Source organism: Diaporthe amygdali (assembly GCF_026229845.1).
Source record: "Diaporthe amygdali strain CAA958 chromosome Unknown NODE_22_length_803717_cov_65_427750, whole genome shotgun sequence".
NCBI lineage: Eukaryota > Fungi > Ascomycota > Sordariomycetes > Diaporthales > Diaporthaceae > Diaporthe > Diaporthe amygdali.
Genome location: NW_026517042.1, coordinates 348,902 through 367,741, shown reverse-complemented (window position 1 = coordinate 367,741; position 18,840 = coordinate 348,902). Strand labels below are relative to the sequence as shown.

Genomic DNA, 18,840 nt, shown 5'->3' with positions numbered 1-18,840 from the left:
ACTTAAGACCTCACTCTTGGCTTCCTTCTGCACGACCTGAATGCTTTACAGCTTTAACTTTCTCCACTTCATTGTGCAAACGGCTTACCCACCTTCACCCACCATGAGCACAGATGAGATGATTACGCTCTACTGTGAGGGCACTCCCAACCCACTGAAGATTTCCATCGCGCTGGAGGAACTAGGCTTGAAGTACAACGTATGATGCCCATGCAACATCGCTCAAGGTCCCTAGAAAAAAGCAAATAAAGATTTTGAAAACCCTGACGCAGTCGGTATGTAGGTACGCGCAATTAAGCTCTTTGAACACGAGCAGAAACAGCAATGGTACCTCAACATTAATCCCAACGGCCGTATTCCGGCCATCGTCGACAAGGACGAGAGTGGCCACGACCTCAAGATCTGGGAAAGTGGCGCCATCTTACAGTATCTCGTGGACCGGTACGACAAGGACCACAAGATCTCGTATCCTCATGGCAGTAAAGAGTACTGGCAGATGACGAGCTGGGTAAATTTTGTTATTTTCCCATCCTAATTATGAAAAGTGGGCAATCTCTAACCAAAGACATTCACAAGCTCTTTTGGCAGGTGAGCGGCCTCGGCCCCATGCAAGGCCAGGCAAACCACTTTGAGAGTATGTTTCTGGCTATGCTACAATTGCACTGCTGGCCCGGGGAGATGGAAGGGAACAGGCATCACTGACCCGAGATGAACACAGTGTCCGCTTTCGGCGACTATCCGTACGCCTTGAACCGCTACGTCAACGAAACGCGCCGTCTCTACCGCACTATGGACAAGGCCCTGGCCGATAATCGTTCCGGATACCTCGTCGGTGATCATCTTACCATCGCCGACATTGCTATTTGGCCATGGGCCACCGCGTACAGTAAGAAGTTTCCACTCGGTGGCGTCTATATGCGAGACACAAACTAATAGCGCGTTGCAGAGTACAGTGGCCTATCCCAGATCGACGAATTCCCTCACGTCAAGGACTGGATGTACAGGCTCCTCGCGCGTCCTGGGTTCGAGAAAGGTCGCAACGTGCCGAATCCTCATATTTACCTCCAGCTCAACGAGATGCCGGACGAAGAGCTGAAGAAGCTGGGCAGGGAGAGATCAGGTTGGATTCAGGAGGCTATGAAGCGCGATGCTGAATGATCACGGGGCCGTCTGCTGTATGGCTGAGCCTTGACCGGTCGCCGAAGCCGTGACTTCTTTCATGCTCGCGGCCTGGCATACTAAGCAAGGGCATTGTCTTGAGGAAAGGCAGGATACCGTCGGCTATTCTCCGTTAACGTGTTCCCCTTGGAGCAGTCATACCAATTATATAGAGTTCGACCCTCACGGACGCGCGTGATTTCTCTTTTGCGATGTAATACAGTGACCTAACGGCTGGCAACATTTCGCGGCAACATTTCACGCTTCACCCACTGAACCTAAGAGGCCCAGACTGTTCTTGCCAGTCCATCCGGCCGGATCTGCACAATCAACTATCTTCCATCTGACCGACCTGCTATAAGACATCTGAGTGTTCGAGTAGTGTAGTGAGAACTTTATGCAATCGGAGCTTGGCCGATGATTATCACCTCCCTTGCAGCTCAGCTTGACCCCACCCCGAACAGAGAAAGAAACCGCTGTCCTCCCATCCCCATAAAAACCATGGGAACCTTCAGCTTCCAACAATCAATATATCCAGAACCTGATGTGGTGTGGCAAGACTTCTGTACATCAGTCTGTGTAGGATTCATTGCAGTTACAGTTTGACACATATTCCCTTTTTTTTTGGGGGGGGGGGGGAGGTTGGGACTGGACTGGCGCTTTGCCCATGCTTGCTTTAGATCCAATATAAAACGCCGCACTACACGTCAGCGTGAAGATTGACCGGGTTTCTCTGCTTGAGATGTCCTGACAAATGATATATTTTTTCCAGTATCGGGACTAATAAAATTGGCAAACACGCGCCGCGATTTTAGCTGGAAGTCAAGCCCACACCGAATTTGCACGAGCGTGCTGCCAACCGTCGCGTTTGGCCGCAAGGGGCTCGACGATCACACCCTCTATTCACAGCCAACAGCTCTGTTGGGACCTTTGGAGGTCGTCATCGTCAGCACCAATGCAGCCACAGACCAACCGCATTAGTTCCAGTTGTCATCCTTGATGAATTGTGATCAATTCCAGAGGGAAGACGTTCTGGTCGCTGATTAGCCATTGTGCATGCATTTATGGATCCAAATTGCGACTGTTGGCGGCCATACCATCTCGAGTTGCTACCATCAGACATAACTACCACCGCACCTCGGTCGGTCGATGAAATAAACCCAATGTCTGGCCTTTCATATGTACTAGCTGAAGGAGATGCGAACTGATTTTTGGATCGCCGCGCACAATCCGAAAATCTTGTCTTACCTTATGTAACCTAGCCTCACTGCTTTCCATCGATCATACATTCGTGCTGAAGGCACACAGGTCATTTTCAGAAGCCCTCCTGACTGTGCATCAGCTAGTACACGGCATTTAGAGGCACAAGCCGAGCATATAGAACAGTGTGGCGTCTTTTCACTACCACCCATCTCGTGAAGTCATCATGAAAACCACTGTCGTCGATATTATGATTATGGCCGCAACCTACGCAGTCGGCATCATTCTACCCATAGTACGTTATTGAACGCTGACGCTTTTCTCTAATTCTTCTTTTTGTGAGGAAAAACGCTGTCAATCAATTTCTTCCACTGCTAATCATGAAGTGATAGATCGTAATCATCGCCGCGTATCGACTTCTGCTTCACCCTCTAGCAGGCTTCCCCGGCCCATTGCCCGCGAAGCTCACGAGCGCATACACGGGATTCTATGCGTGGAGACGATGTTCTCACATCTCCACCTACCGTGCCTTCCAGAAATACGGCGAGATCACCATTGCTCAAAGGCTCAGTCCCCAGCACGCGTCATCAGGCGCCGAGGAAGAGGCACGCACTTCTAACACGAGCGTCACGGCCAGGCCCGATCGTCCGGATAGCCCCGAATCGTCTTGTCTTCTCCACTGTCACCGCACTCCATGGTCAGTAGCCCAATGTCCGGCCACCTGTTCCAATATTTGAACTGCTGTTGACGAGTATAAGACATATACAACAACCCGAAAGTGACGAAAGGCCCTGCTTACTACGGTTCACGCATTTTCAAAGAGCGACCCAACATTTTCAACGAGGCAGACAGGGAGCTCCACCGAAATAAGCGGAAGACCGTTGGGCCCGCCATCTCCGAACGTGCAATGCGTTTCTTTGAACAGGACATGAGCCAAGAGGTCGATATCTTCCTAGCGCTGCTGCTCGAGTCTAGCACAAAGAATGAAGTTGTCAATATGACGCCGCGTTGTGAGCGGTTGGGCGTTGATGTCGTGGGTCGATTGGCGTTCGGCTTTGAACTGAAATCGCAACGCGAACCAACCCACAGACACGTCGCCGAGGGCATAAAGGCCAGATCAGCCATCAGCAGTATTTACATGTCCTGGCCAAGTCTCCGCATCCTCAACCCCGTCATCACTTGGCTTTCGCCTCGTCATCGAGAGACCGACAAAGAGAATCTGTACAAATCACTCCGTACGATGATCGGCAGCAGGATGGTACTTCCCAAAGAGGCGAAACACGACTTCTATGCGCAGGTCTCGGGAGAAATGGGTCCTGATGAGCTTTGGTCCGAGGCGATTCTCATTGTAGGCGCAGGTATGCTGATTCTCTGCCTCGTTCTGCTACAACCCATTTCAGAGCCAAAAGAAACGAAACGAAAAGACATTGACATTACTCACAGGGGGCAGCACAACAGCAACGACCATGTCAGCCGCCTTCTTCTACCTTTCACGGAATCCCCTTGCATACAAGTGTTTATGTACCGAAATCCGAAGCAGGTTCTCCTCCGCCAGAGAGATAAGCCAGGGCGCGCAGCTCAGTGCCTGCAGCTATCTGCGCGCCGTGATTGACGAGTCCCTTCGCCTATCAACGGGAACTATCTCCAACTGGCGTATTCAGGCGGCGCCCTCAATTGCGGCCGGGGAGCAGCTCGTTGTCGACGGGCACGTCATCGCGCCGGGGACAGAGGTCGCAACCAACGCGTACAGTTTCATGCGCAACCCAGACTACTACCCCGAGCCGTTAGCTTTCCGGCCCGAGCGCTGGCTGGAGGGCAACGAGGAGCAGCGCGCAACCATGCGGCGCGCTCTGATCCCGTTCTCCTTGGGCTCGCGCTCGTGTGCCGGCCAGGCCATGGCCTACCTCGAGCTCAGCCTCGCCCTCGCGCGTACCTTCTGGTATTTTGACTTTGAGAAAGCCCCCGGGGAGGCTGGTGGGCTGAGCGAGGTGCCTGGTGCACCTGGGGAGTTCAAATTGGAAGATAGCACGATCGTGGGACACAGTGGCCCGAACTTAATGTTCAGGACGCGTGCTGATTACTGGAGGGAGTTGATGGCCACTTCGTCGAGTTGAGACTGGAAGAGCAAGCGGTCACTCATTGCGAAGCTACAATGTAAAGTTTTCTAAATGAGGCTTTGGATTTGAGTATATTTTTCTATCACGCTATTGTGGCAATGAAACCAATGTTCGACACCATAAGGGTGCAGGGAGCCACCGGCCATCAACACCGGTGCTGGAACATCATTGCACAAAACGCAGTATACTTAGCATCGCTTGCTTTGTTGACAGCTAGAGTCAGCCCACCCAGCTTTATCCTTCCGCCCACCTAGTGCTTACCTTTCTCAGAGAATTGTGATGCGGTGTGAGCTGGCAGGTATTCATTCCTTGGGCTTTGAGGTATCAACAGCAGATACCCGCCTGGAACCACTACTTCTTACTCTCATTCAACCACTTATAGACCACTCTCGCATCCTTTCCCTGGTATCTCGAATCCTTCATCGCCTCCTCAAACGCCTCCAAAGTCGGCTTGTCCAACACCGTGCGCGCCCCGACCATCTCAGCCAGGCGCGAGCCCATGGCTAGAACTTTCGCGCAGAGCTCGATGCGGAACCCGCCCTCGTAGCCCCGGCTGCTGGGCACACCCTCCTGCACCCCGGGAACGGGGTTGCTCTTGCTCGTCACCCAGCACTGCCCGCCACTGGCATTGATCACCTCGGTCAGCAGAGATGGGTCCAAACCTGCCTTGACCCCGATGTTGAGTGCCTCAGACGCAGCCAGCGACGTGATCGCGCTCAGATAGTTGTTGATCACCTTGAATGCCGTACCCGCCCCGACGTCACCGCACAGGAAGATACCATCCGCGCTGCCCATGTGCTGAAGGTATGACTTTGCTGCTGGGAATGCAGTCATGGACGCGGCCGGTTCGCAGCCCACCATGAAGGTCAGCGTGCCTGCGGCGGCGCCCATGGGCCCACCCGAGACGGGCGCGTCGACGAAAGTGACCGGCGTGGAGGCGCTGCTGGCCTCCTGGGCCGCCTTGGCTACTGTATTGATGGTCTCGGTCTCGATCGTGCCGCATTCCATGATGAGCTTTCCTCCTGGTGTCGGTGCTGATGATGTTGCGCCGGCAAGAATGCCGGTTTGGGGGTCCAGGTAGACTGCCTTGACCACCTCTGAGCCCGGAAGCATGGTAATGACGGTGTTCTGGAGTCGTCTATGAGCAGCAATCCTTGATACTACCCAGGTAATTTTCAGGATTCAGTCGAACTTGACAAGGACAACTTACAGCTGCCTTTGCCGCCTCGAAGCCGTTTTTGACGATTTCGACGGGCCCTTTGCCAGCCGTCTCGGTTTGAAAGCGTTCCAGAGCTTCCTCGCTGATGTCAGAGATAAGTAGAGTCGTGGTAGCGTCCAGACCCTTCCGTAAATTCTTTGCCATCGGGTACCCCATCACGCCAATGCCTGCAGTCAGGTCCGATTAGCAGCCAGTCCTCAAATCCGCCTAGGGCCTAATGGGTCACACAAACCAATGAAGGCGACTGTGTTCTCCGGTGATGAAGGCATATTGTATCATGTATTGGCAACGCTCAAACCAAGCTTGATCCTACCCGTATATTGATTCTAGAAGCGATTGAGGGTGAGAAGTGCACATGTTTTGGACGTGGGATCCAGCAGCACTTCTTTACTCCGCATGCCTCATGGCTCCTGCATGATCCCACTGGCTTGTTCCTCGCGCACAGATACACTCATTGGATGCCGATCCGCAGCACTCCGAGAGGGGATATCTCACGCACCGGGAGCTGTGACTGCTCGGCCAGGTCCCCTCATCTTATGAATACAGTCATTGTACAGGAAATCGGCTTTTAGGCGGATAATGGGACCTCGAATGCTACCTAGCTTGCAGACGGCTTTAGATATAATCTGTACTTTCCAACTCAACTTACCCAGACCGTGGCTACCGAGGCTCTGCGCCTCGTGTGAGAAAATCCAATCCCACTCTGGTTTTTGATCGTTGGTCGACCCCAAGTATGGTTATTGAGGACAGCGCCCACAATGCCTTGGCTAGCGTTGGATATATGCAGTGTAGACAATGGCAGGGGGGCCTGAGCCCGAAACGAGTGTGGCTCAGGTCGCCGGATAATTCGGGTAAGACGGATAGAGCGGAGTCGAGTCCCCAATTTGCCAAATCATCGTACGTCCTTCGTCTTAACTACGTCTGTCTCGGTCTGGGCTGATCCTCTACAAAGTGGATCCACACTTTATCAAGACAGTTGTTTGCTCTCGCCCGCCGCGCCGCTGACCTGTGTATCAATTCATCCTACCAAGATGCCGGACGAAGCGGCACAGCCGATTCACAAGCGCAGGCGGGTCACCGTGGCCTGCGACAGCTGCCGTTCTAAAAAGTCAAAGGTATTCCTCTCACAGCTGTGATTTATCTGGTTGGCAGCTTGGCAAAGCCTGGAAATATAAAGCTTATGTTCTGTAGTGCGATGGTAGACGGCCAGTATGCAGCCGTTGCGCCGGCTACGATTTCATCTGTACGTGGAACGAGCGGGAATATGACCGCTCTGCTGCCAGGCGGTCATCGAAAACACCGGCATCCTCTTATGGCCCGCCCCAATATAACTCGTTTCACCAATGCCAGCATCTTGTCCGACAGCTTTGTGACGGCCTCTCTGAAGGGGCCATGGCTGAGGTCGAGGAAAGTCTGGCTCTTATACAGACTCATCTTGATCAGGCCGCCTCGCAAGGCACAACAAACTCCACAAAGCAGCACCAGATTACATATTCAAGCTCCAACTCCCCTCAGCGGCATGCACCGAGGTACCTAGGTGAAGTGAGCGACATTCAATTCTTCAATCTGGCGAAGCGAACGTTAGGAGATGTGGGGTCCTCCCCCGAGGAAGTTGAGGAAGTAGTCGACAGTTATGACCAGGAGGAGGCCATTCCCGCAAGACAGATGCGATATGAGCTATCTGTACTGCCCGACCCAGTAAAAGCTGAGGAATACTTGGAGGCATACTTCACCACCATTCATATTGCATATCCTTTCGTTCCCAAGGCCTCATTTATGAGGACGTATCGATCATTACGATCGGGAGGCGATATTGATAGCCTCAGTCCTGCTTGGCTTGGATTACTATGTGAGCACAAAACGGCGATCGGTGCTTGCAGCGCTGACCAGAGTGGTAGATGCTCTACTTGCCATTGGAAGCTACTACACTTCCTTCCCTCGAGATGAAGACTCCGAAGGAGAGCAAAATCTCCATATGAAATATTTTTTGAGGTCTCGCCATCTGTCCGGCTATGAAAATCTCGAGAGATCGGTGACTCAAGTGTCAACACTCCTTGCGCGATGTTTCTACTTGCTCGCCACTTCAAAGACAGACAGGTCAGTGCTCTAATATGACAACGCCAGAACTCTGTTACCTGCTGATACCGCGTAGATGCTGGATCACTCTCGGTCTGGCCATCCGACTTGCACAGAGTATGGGCTTACATGTAGATCTCGCCACTGTCAAGAAAGGCCGCGATCATTTTGACTCGGTTTCTGAGCTACCGGAGATTAGGAGAAGAGTCTGGTACTCACTATACGTCTTAGATCGATTACTAGCTCTTCAGCTAGGTCGACCACCTGCTGTCTCCGATGAGGAATGCTACGTCTCTCTGCCTTCTGTCGTGGATGATATGAATCATGACTGGGAGACAGAGCCTCTCCCCACCATCTCGAATGGCGAGAAGTCCGTTGGAGAGTACTTCGTCCGTGTGATTGAGTTCTCCTCTATTCTAGGCCGCGTACCCAGAGACTTATATCATCCTCGACTGACGTTTGCCCAAAAGCTGGAGAATACGAGGAACCTGGATGAGATTCTCCTCGCATGGAAGCAAAGGCTTCCTCGATACCTTCGCTTTGATGTAGGACATGCATTCGAGAAATCAATGATATTCAAGCGACAGGTGAGTACCAAAGCACAAGGTGAACGTCCTAGTGTCACTAAAGTATTTATAGAGGAACATACTGGCGATCAAGTTTCACCATCTTCGAGCCTTGATCTATCGTACGTTTTTGGGATTTCCACGGGAAAACCAGTTCCCTGCAACAGAATGTACAGTCAACGAACAGCACAGTCTGATGCAGTGTTACGAGCAAATTTGTATCAGCGAGGCACAAGAAACCGCTCGGTTGCTACACAACGTCGGGGACGAGAAGGAGTTAGTACATGACTATCCATGGTGGCAGATGATTTCCTGCCTCGTCTGTGCAGGGTCTATCCTCATCGTTGCTCAAGCCATCTTGAAGCAGCGATCTGATCCGTTGGTCGATGTCACGACACTAGGCGACGACGCGGAGACATGTCTGGAAGTCTTTGAGGCTCTGAGCCACAACTCGCATGGTGCTAGAGCTGCGATGGGCATGCTTCGGAAACTCAAGGAACAGAACATGGTGCAAATAATCCCCAATGAGCCGCACGAAACACAATTTTCAGCCACACGTCCGAATCCGGTGCATCAATATCCATTCCCGGCTGATTACCAACAGCCATTGGCAGCAGCAACGGCTTGGCACCCAGAGAGTATGGGCGGCGCATCCGAACGAATGGATCTTTCTTGGGGATCAAGTGTACAGAGCACGAATCCTTGGCCTTTGGAAATTGGAGATTCAATGGCTTGGTCAACTCGTGTATTCAATGTTCTCCAGCAGGAGATGACTGATGAAAATCACAGCGAAGTGATAGATACTGTGTCCCCGCCTGGGTAGAAGTAATTACATAGCAGTCATAGGAACTATATTCCATTTGAGAGGCTTCGCGCATTGGGTAAATGGACATGACAATGAATCTAGGCCAGCAAGTTGATTGCATTTCTATTGGACCGGATAGCATACACCTGTTACGCAGTCATGATACTCAGGACTACTACAACTCCTGCGCTCTGCTGACGCTGTGCCGTCCACACTCTGCCGGCTTGGTTCCGGAGTGCTCGGATAGCCCGGCAATTACGGGATGGGTACCGGTTCAGGAGAGGATTACCCGAGCACTGATCACCATCAATCAGGTGATGAAACGCTGTTCTATATGCACGTGTGTTTTGCGGATGTGCATTTGATGTGGCGTCAAATGCTGGCTTCAAGCTATTTAGTGAAAGAGGACTCTTGGCAATGAGAAGGGGGTATCCAAAACATACAGATTTGATGCCTTCCGAATTGCGATAACTACTCTTTGGTGTGAATATACCAAGAATTGCACTGATCAAGATGAGAATCAATATCAATTTCGATCGTTTACCAAGAAGCGGGTCGTACACATCACTGGACGTGGTGACAGGGTCGATCCAGTTGATTGTCCGGAAAGGACTAACGGTCTCCCAACTGGTTGTCTCGCTATACGGTAAGGTCATACGTGGCTTGGCCCTGGCGAAAATATTTACACATCAACTAATTCAGTCCGAAGGTGAAATTCTATTGCCAGCGAGCGATATATTTTCATCAGAACAGCCCACAACGGTGCAGTTTGCGCACAAGGTAAACACAAAACTACTGAAACCCTTGGAGAAGATCAGTAATTGAGCCGTCTCAGCTATTTGAAACGTCCCAGACACTCTTTCCGACCTATCCTCTCAGCCCTTCGACTCGGTACAAACTTAGCAAAGGACAACATGACTTTCATTTTGGTATCGACTTTCCGCTTTTATCACGTTGCCTCAAAATCGGCACGTCCGAATACCACAGAAAGCAAGCAAGCTTCATACTGGGTCTGAATCTTCCCGACTTAGATTGGACCAAAGCTCGAGTGATTTATTCAATTCGAGCGACGGTCAAGGGTTGTGGCACATTGAGGTGGGACCGTACCACTTCGACGAGGCTACCATTTGTTCCTCTTGACCACCCGAACCTGACATTTGCTCTCCGGCATGAGGCAAGACGAGATTGTCAGATCATTTCATCTGGTAATTTGTGGAGAGAAACCGAGGAGGCAGGAAATACGTCAGATGCTCTATTGCCACCTTACACCCCTCTTGTGTTCACAGAGGCTGGCATCACCTCGTCGGAGCCACTGCTACCAGGTGACCACGTGCCTCTGCGTCTTGTGGTCACAGTGCCAGTGAACATTGCAAAAGAGCTGGATCTTCGCATCGGAAACATTTGTCTGGCTCTTCGGGACACCACAGTATCTTTGGCGCATGGCAGATGTGAGACTGTATTGTCCTACATCAAGATGATTGACACGAAGACGAATCTTCGTATTACGCCGAATTCAAGAGACAACACTTTTGAGGTGGATCCAAAATGGTGGAAAGATTGTATCATTCCTCAGGTCACTCGAAAATCGTCCTCGAGAGTTGTTGGGCAAGACTACTGGCTGCAAGTTCTGGGCGAATTTCATTCGGAAACCACGCTGTTGAGCACGGTAAGCGCATCACCCTCAGACGATATGATTTCGAGCCATCTGACTCATCACGTCTCCTACTTCAGTTTGTTACGCTTTTAATTCCGGTAGTCATTGGCGCCGGAAATGACCCGCCTACTTACGACACAATCGCATGACCTACCTCAGTCGAGTCTTTATTTTAATTGGGACCAGCTTTTCAAACAACCATCGAAATGGATACCGTGAAAAACTAAGAGGACTCGAAGGCTGAGTGACTCCACACTACACAGGAGATGAATTCAGCTGGGATCAAGACGCGCGCGTGTGTAGTGTTGCTACTGAACATTGAAAAAACAGAAACGCCTGGCGCTCAGAATGCGGATCCTTACCGCGGCCCGAGACGGACGCAAGGTGCGGCCTAGAGCGCATAGTGCAGACTTTTCTACGGGGCTTGATCTAGCGCGCTCTCGTCATCTCAGTGATTCCAACTTCGAGCCGTGTCTCATCACACCCACCGAAGACCAGCCGCATCCGACATAGCCGTGCCTGGCGTGTCGAGGTGGAATGATCAGCCCCGGCGCCGACAACGCCCAATGACTCATATTTCTCAAGAGTCAATGGAGTGGGACAGACTGAAATACAAAATTATATCTCTAGCCTTCAAATTACCAAGGACTACAGTATTCCATGGTGAATGTGGATTTCGAATCGGAGAGGCACGAACGTCAAAACTTTCCTGCAATCCTGTTCCACAGAATCGTCCGAAAAGCCGTGCCAACATTGAAGTCCATGGATCAGTCCTCTCAAGGCGTCTCCTTGGAAGGAGGAGACCCTTTCAGAGAGAACCCAAAATCAATGACCATTAAGCATGAGCAGACTCGAAGAGGATGGCGCAAGGTCGTGGTCAATTTCACGCCATCCTGGTTCAGCGTCAATATGGGGACGGGGATAGTCTCAATTTTGCTACACAACTTGCCTTATAACGCCGCCTGGCTACGTTGGATATCTGTTGCCATCTTCGTACTCAACGTGGTCCTGTTTGTGGCCTTCTGTATAGTATCTTTTTTGAGATATACTTTATTCCGCGGTATCTGGACTGTAATGCTGGCTCACCCTGTACAGTCACTTTTTCTCGGTTAGTCCAACCCGAAGGAAAACGAGATATCCGTGGCCGTGACGCGATTGCCATTACTTATCACTGAAACTTTGTTGTCTCTTAGGAACATTCCCTATGGGTCTCGCCACTATTATCAACATGGTCGTCTTCGTGCTCGTGCCTGCTTGGGGAACGCGCGCTGTAACTCTGGCTTGGGTTTTGTGGTGGATCGATGTGGTTCTTGCCGTCTCAACCAATTTTCTGCTACCTTTTATTATCATTCACAAGCACGACGTGAGTAACTATACCTCTTAATTTACTGTTCACTAGAAAAGCTGAGGACTTAAAATTCTAGTCCAAATTATCGACCATGACTGCGGTCTGGCTGCTACCCATCGTGGCCACCATCGTGGCATCCGCATCAGGCGGCATCGTCGCCAAAGTGTTACCCAATCCCCAACATGCGCTTTGGACGTTGACCATCAGCTACATCCTCTGGGGGTGCGGAGTACCGCTAGCCATGTTCACGATGGTCATCTACTTTCACAGGCTGACTATGCACCGCCTCCCGCCTCGCGAAGTCATTGTGTCCGTCTTCCTGCCCCTTGGTCCGCTTGGGCAGGGTTCCTTTGCCATTATGCAGCTAGGGTCCGTCTCAATGGCACTTTTCGAGAAGAACAACTTCATTCCACAGACCCCATTGGCTGGGCAAATATTCTACGCTGCTGGTATATTGGTTGCTCTTGTCATGTGGGGGTTTGGCCTTGTGTGGATGTTCTTCGCAGTCGCGTCTATCACTCGCAACAAATTCCCTTTCAATTTGGGTTGGTGGGGATTCACATTCCCATTAGGTGTCTTTGCCGTTTCGACCAACCAGCTTGGCAAAGAACTTCCCTCTGTATTTTTCAGTGTGCTTGGGACTATCTTCTCGCTCACTGTGGTAGCACTATGGGTCACTGTCAGTCTCGGGACGGTCCGAGCAAGCTTGTCTGGAGACCTTTTCCACGCCCCTTGCATACAATGTTGGGAGGAGAAGCAGGCAAAATCTCACGCCACGAAAGGTTTCGCTGCCGGAAACCCAAGCTTGGATCGTGACGTACTCGGCACACAATAACACGTCCCGAGTGTAACGAAAGAGTCATAAAAATTCAACATTCTTATCTAAGCCTACTATGCCTGCTAATTTGTCCAAATGAAATTGTCTCAAGATAATTATGATTCGGCCACTTACTCACAGGCTCAAAAAGGATAAGTCGAAATCAATAAGGTATTTGCTCTGCCATTGTCACGGACATCTTCTGTCTCACAGATACTCACCCGCAAAGGCCCGCGACCACAGGGCCGGGAATTCTCCCACAGAGACGGGCGTTTGTCGATAACATAAACGTGTTCATTCTCATATTGAGAAGACCCCATCTGGTTGGTATGAATTCCCAATGCTCCGTGACAAGGCTGAGTAAGTATCACGGAAAGGCCGTTCCGTGGAAATATCCCTCGATCTGCTGCCCAGTATCCTCATCATGGGTCCGGTTATAAGCATCATTCCCTGCGGCATCATCTGAGACTACCTGCCTGGCAACATGGGCCGTGTCAGCTCAACTCACTTTCTTTGCCCAGGCCAGGGTAGATAGACTAGCTCTTGTTCAAGCATCTTTCATGGACTTGCGTAAAGACAAAGCATGATTTGAATATATAGAATACAGCTTTATTCGGTTTTGCAGCAACCAAAGACTGTTGCTTTCTTGTTTGAAAAGTACGTAGGCGCACAATTCTGAGTAAACTGCAATACCGTCTGTTGTTTAAGCTGTAGCTGAAGGGGAATAGTCGTCGTTTTTGAAGACAGTTGTGATTTTGCTGTTCTGCTTCCTCATATGTGAAAGGTGTGAGGTGAAATGCAATCAAAGGTCGAGCTCTGCAGCACTCCTGATTCAGTCCCATTGCCCGGCCACTCTGAATTACAACGGAGAATCCAGTGCCTGGTCCGGATATCTCAGTCACTGACAGCCATATACGCTGAAAACCGATGTCAACCTGCACATGGTCATCACGACATTCTCTGCTCACCAGCGAGAAGTTCAGTTTGCCAGCAGGAGAACTTGGCCAATCTCATCATTCAAAAACTACGATTTTCTTTGGGGCAGGTTGCTGACATGCCTCTGCGATCGTCTGCCCACCTACTTGTTCCGTGCCGAACTCTTAGCATCCTCTGGCGTGATGATCTCTTACCCTTCATGAGTCTACATCATGAGCGTTCAAATTTGTGCAGCGATTCATGTACATGTATCATTCATGCATGATTTATGACGCATAATTGACTCTTGCTCGGAAATCGGCCTCTTCATGTCGTGACCTCGTGGGCTCCCTGCTTAGCCACGCCGCCCTCAGGAATGCTTCTGTCTCAGACCCCTTCCGCCGTCAACCACCACTCGCTAGGACATTCCCTGGAACATTTTTTCCAACCTCACCACGGATCGAGGGCACTGCTCAATCCGGAATCCACCATTATGAAAAACAAATGTTGTGGGAGGGCTTCCCTCGAGCGGCGGCCCTCTCACTCTCCTTTTCTCAAGAGTTGCAGAGTGCTACGTCTGGAATCGGATGCGCCATACAGACAGTCAGTCTTGACATGCTGGGTCAGTAAGTGAGTACTTGCTGTAACAACATGGACATGCAGACACCATCGCCGACAGCCAGCACATACGACTATGTCTACGACAAGGACAGCGACCAATACGTCCTGGATCGGTCCCGAGAAGGCGCCGTCTTGAAACTGCACTGGGTTGTGCTCGCAAACCTGGTGCTGCTCCTCATCTTCTGCTTCATCACAATCCTCACATCTGGGCTCGTCTTCGGCCACAACGTCGCCTCCAACGACTGCCTCGGCCAGAGCTGGGTCATGTTCTCGGTACGTCACATCTCACGCACATATCTCGCGGTGCCCGGACTACTGCCACCCTGCATGAACAGCGTGCTGGACAGCAAACACCTGCATGCGCATGCTGATGACAATCTGGCGGGAGGGCACATCTGGCTAACCCTTTTTTGTAACAGTCGATTATGGGCTTCCTGTACATTGCACTCCACCTGCAAGCCGCGCGTAAGGGTGAGCTGGTCGGCCACGTCTCTCATCCCGCCTTTCAGCAACCGCTTCACTCCTCCACCATTGTCGTCGCGCGTATCGATGTCGTCGCCTGGGCCATATCCCTCATCATCGTCTCGGTGTCCGTCTCAAAGGAATCAACGCCCATATCCTGCGTGAACCTAGTTGCGTGTGCCACTGTGACGTAAGTTCTACCTGCCTGTTCTGGAGGGATAATTGAGGAGGGGCCCTGGGGGCCAAAGCTTGTGGTGAAATTGTGGACACTTTCATCTAGATCCCTGAGGGTCGGCCCACCGGTCGATCCGGGGTTGTCGATCACTGCAGGAGGCTGGGCTGGCCCTGGGCAGCAAACAAACGAGCAGCCAAAGTAAATAAAAGGGGAGAGATGGAGAGAGAGAGAACAACAGACAGATTGGAAAGCTAACCATCGGAAATCCTCTAGACCCTCATTGATATTCCTCATTTGCGTCGCAGAAAAAGCTTCACGACCCTTCGAGCTCCCCTACATCACCGCCCGCTACTCTCGGCCCCCAAGCGTCGTCACCTGCCGCGTATCTGCCCTCATGGCCGAGATGATGCCCGAGGTCACCTCCGAAGACAGCATCTCACGCCGCGGCTCCGCCCACTCGATGCGCCGCAGCCGGCCAAACTCGCACACCCAGCACGCGGCAGCCATCGCCGCGGCTAACACGACCACCGCCGGCGCGCCAGCAGGCCATCTGGGTGGGCCCAGAGCTCCGCCTACAAATCTGAAAGAGGCGCGGTCGTGGTCATTTACGCGCTATGACGACAAGACCAAGAGGCAGCTTGCCGACTCGGTGAGCGAGGCGTCGCAGGTGTCCGAGTCAAGGTCCCGCATCTGTGGGCCCAGACCGCTGGCTACAAGCGATATTGCTGTCAAGACGGGCGTGCTGCCGTCACCCATATGCACAGAGCCCAGGGAGGCACAACAGCAACAAGCGGCCCTAGCGTTGCCGCCGCCGCCGCCGCCGCAGCAGCAGCAACAGCAGCAAACGGATCCGGAGAAGGCAGGTTCGGATAGCGGCGGCTGGAAGAATGACTGGTGGGCCCTGCGGACGGTAGCCGGGTGGGTCAGCCCTGCGGGGAGCACAACCCCCGTGTCGACGCCCGGGTTGGGCCCGGGCCCCGGCTCCTCAGCGGGCAGAGCACGGGCGGCGCGGTTGTCGACGGTGGCGGAGGACTGGGTGCCCGCGGGTGGTATAACGGGTAGTGTCTACCACCAAGACCCTGCTCCGCCAAGACGCCCTCCCCTGCTGAGGGGCACACGGGACCAGGGGTTCGCCGACGTGCACGCCGTCGACCGGGAGGCCATCCCGACGCCGCCGCCGGCTGCTGCCGACAGGCCAACGCGTGCCCCGACGGCTGCGAGGGTCAGGCTCATCCGTGCGCAGGAGGCGCTCAAGTCGCAGGCGAGGGCAAAGAATGGGACGGTGGTGTTGACGCGGCCGCAGCACCTCACTGGCGATCGCAGGGTGGCCGAGGACCGCTTGGCACCGGCGAGGCCGCCGCTACAGACTCACTTGAGCATACCAGGGTCGTTTGTGGACGAGTAACAGCAGATAAATGCAATTTGGAGCGAAAAGAAGGGCGGTGCATCCCATTGCGTAGCATGCAATGTCCCCGCCCCGTGGTGAAGAATGGCTCTCTGTATCTATAAACCCGTGACGCCGTGCAATGCTATAACATAATTCCACCCACACCCAAAACCAAGATCAACGACCAATTGATTAATGGCCACTCCCCTTTACGTGAAGAAGTGCGACCCATCCTGTAACATGCCGATCTCAGGGCACCACTGCATAGCCTCCTTCTTCTGGTAGGCGGTCAGCCACCGGAAGGGCTGGTGGTAGCCGAGCGGCCTGTTGAAGTAGACGGTCTCGACGGCGAAGGTCATGGCGACTTCTTGATCCGGCAGTTTGGCGCCGCGCTCCTTGAGCTTCATGTACAGCCACTGATCCTCGAACTTCATCCACGCAGGCTTTTTCGGCTTGCCCTCTTCGCGCTTCTTGGCTGGGATGTGTTCGTTGCCCTCGCTGAGCTTGTGCTCCTCTTTCTTGGGCTCTGCTTCCTTCTTGGGCGGCTCTTCCTTCTTGGGCGACTCTTCCTTCTTGGGCGGCTCCTCTTTCTTAGGTGGCTCTTCCTCATCGGCAGAGTCCCTCGCAAAGTCATTCGCAGGGTCCCTCACAACCTCCAATACCAGCTTTGGATTACGCAGGCTCAACCCCCCATTATACCCAACGCCATACTGCGCCGCAACAGGCGCGCCGATCAGATCCCACTCGAGGAAATCATCCACGCTCCGGCCGCTGCTCCCGCAGAGGATACTGTCGGCCTGGAAGGTCAGCACCCGCCCCGCGCTCTCAAACTGCTCCCAGAACCAAGGGCTCGTGAGGAACACCGAAACAGAGCGGTGGTCGGGGAACGTCGTCTCTTCCGGCAGGAAGTAGATGTGCATGCGGCGCTCGGCCATGAGGCGGCGGAAGGCCGGGCTCGCGGGCTCGACCCACTTGTCCTTGCGCGTCAGCAGGACCACCGGCCACTTGGGCCCGAGGACCGTCGCGAAGTGGAGGATCACGGGGACGAGGTTCGCTACGCGCGCCGGGTCGGTCTCCATGATCACGGCGACGTTGTCTGGGAAGGGGACCTCGGGCGGTGGAGGAGGCGGTGGTGGTGGGGGCGGGTTGAGGGCGTGGTGCAGGGCATCTACCACGAAGAAGTCGTCGCCTGTGCCGACTATGGGGGGCCCTGGGGGCGGAGTGGGAGTCGAGGTCGCTGTGGTTTGGGTGGTAGGGTCTCCATTCTTGGGCTGGGTGCCGCCGACAGAGATGAGGTGGAAGGTCGAGTTGGCCTGCGCAAAGAGGTTGTGTCTGTCAGTATCTTGCCTGCTGGTGATGATTGAACCCTAGAGGACGGAAAGGGTAAAAGGGGAAAGGGGGATTCAGGGGGTAGACGAACGCCAGAGTTCAAGAGTCGCGATGTTCCCAAGACCCAGATGACGACCAGAGCAGCTCCAGCCAGGACGACGAGCCTGAAGCCGCGGGTGCGGGCGACGGCGAGGCCATACTCATCGACGCCTACCATGTTGTATTGCTGTCATATCATGTCGTGTCGTACGGAGCCGAGTCGAATGGAGAGCCTGGTGACAGTAATCTTCGAACACGTCGCTTGAGTTTAAGCTAAGGTTTGGGGGATCAAGTCAGTTGCAGCGGTCGGAGGATTGCGCGGCTTGTGATTTGGGGGTGGAGCTGCCCTGTCCATCATCCATCAGCCAGGACCCAGACCACAGGCCAGACCCAGGCCAATCCGACCCAAACCAAGCTTCAACCCGGGTAGCACGGCAGCACGGATGCTAATTTTGGCTCGCTGTCGCTGTGAAAGCCCAGCTTCGCCTGCGTCTTTCGTCATGCGTCTTCTCGCCATCGTCTGCCCAGCCTGCCAGTCAAAGCACCAATTGACCTGTGGCATCCATCAAGCCAGTCCCGGTTGGGTCAGTAGATTAGCCTCGAGGCCGTGGACCGCCCATTGACAATGGCAACGGGCGATATGCGACTCGAGTCGAAGCATGGACGCGGTTTCCAGGATGAAGCGTCTTATATGTCGAGTTCAAGCAGAAGCAGAAATGGCCTCAGTGTGTTCGAGGTCCAATCAAGGTGCCATTGAGGCTGCCGTAGGGCTGAGCAGAGACAGACAGTCCAGGCCGCCAAGCCGGGAAAAGGAGACCAACCAGCATCGCGAAATGCACTGTCGATCCTTCACACCGAATAGGAATGTGGTTTCCGGCACACGTACAACGGTTTTATGCTGTTGTGTGCCTGACCTAGATAGTCTGCAACAGCTTCTCTTCGTCTCTTCTCT

The 18,840-nt window shown here is 53.1% G+C and overlaps 7 protein-coding genes across 7 annotated transcripts; 5 read left to right on the top strand and 2 right to left on the bottom strand.

Moving 5' to 3' along the window:
- Positions 1–103: 103 nt before the first annotated feature.
- Positions 104–1,158, top strand: J7T55_004585 (glutathione s-transferase; the record flags this gene model as incomplete). The annotated part of the gene is made up of 5 exons (XM_053130291.1): positions 104–199; positions 284–508; positions 589–634; positions 719–886; positions 947–1,158. The coding sequence occupies 5 exons, from the start codon at positions 104–106 to the stop codon at positions 1,156–1,158; spliced, it is 747 nt and encodes a 248-aa protein (XP_052991513.1).
- Positions 1,159–2,584: 1,426 nt separating this feature from the next.
- J7T55_004584 (uncharacterized protein) lies at positions 2,585–4,472 on the top strand (the record flags this gene model as incomplete). The annotated part of the gene is made up of 4 exons (XM_053130289.1): positions 2,585–2,653; positions 2,751–3,055; positions 3,211–3,716; positions 3,802–4,472. The coding sequence occupies 4 exons, from the start codon at positions 2,585–2,587 to the stop codon at positions 4,470–4,472; spliced, it is 1,551 nt and encodes a 516-aa protein (XP_052991512.1).
- A 354-nt stretch (positions 4,473–4,826) lies between these two features.
- Positions 4,827–5,963, bottom strand: J7T55_004583 (uncharacterized protein; the record flags this gene model as incomplete). Its single annotated transcript, XM_053130288.1, has 3 exons — positions 4,827–5,603; positions 5,686–5,861; positions 5,927–5,963. 3 exons carry the CDS (start codon positions 5,961–5,963, stop codon positions 4,827–4,829), a joined length of 990 nt encoding a protein of 329 aa, XP_052991511.1.
- Positions 5,964–6,725: 762 nt separating this feature from the next.
- Positions 6,726–9,159, top strand: J7T55_004582 (uncharacterized protein; the record flags this gene model as incomplete). The annotated part of the gene is made up of 6 exons (XM_053130287.1): positions 6,726–6,826; positions 6,912–7,543; positions 7,593–7,791; positions 7,847–8,159; positions 8,241–8,357; positions 8,491–9,159. 6 exons carry the CDS (start codon positions 6,726–6,728, stop codon positions 9,157–9,159), a joined length of 2,031 nt encoding a protein of 676 aa, XP_052991510.1.
- A 495-nt stretch (positions 9,160–9,654) lies between these two features.
- J7T55_004581 (uncharacterized protein) lies at positions 9,655–12,978 on the top strand (the record flags this gene model as incomplete). The annotated part of the gene is made up of 7 exons (XM_053130286.1): positions 9,655–9,787; positions 10,428–10,807; positions 11,126–11,179; positions 11,450–11,800; positions 11,891–11,903; positions 11,989–12,158; positions 12,220–12,978. The coding sequence occupies 7 exons, from the start codon at positions 9,655–9,657 to the stop codon at positions 12,976–12,978; spliced, it is 1,860 nt and encodes a 619-aa protein (XP_052991509.1).
- Positions 12,979–14,379: 1,401 nt separating this feature from the next.
- On the top strand, positions 14,380–16,538 carry J7T55_004580 (uncharacterized protein; the record flags this gene model as incomplete). Its single annotated transcript, XM_053130285.1, has 4 exons — positions 14,380–14,478; positions 14,539–14,769; positions 14,916–15,148; positions 15,407–16,538. 4 exons carry the CDS (start codon positions 14,380–14,382, stop codon positions 16,536–16,538), a joined length of 1,695 nt encoding a protein of 564 aa, XP_052991508.1.
- A 191-nt stretch (positions 16,539–16,729) lies between these two features.
- J7T55_004579 (uncharacterized protein) lies at positions 16,730–18,066 on the bottom strand (the record flags this gene model as incomplete). The annotated part of the gene is made up of 2 exons (XM_053130284.1): positions 16,730–17,833; positions 17,941–18,066. The coding sequence occupies 2 exons, from the start codon at positions 18,064–18,066 to the stop codon at positions 16,730–16,732; spliced, it is 1,230 nt and encodes a 409-aa protein (XP_052991507.1).
- Between the last annotated feature and the right edge of the window lie 774 nt (positions 18,067–18,840).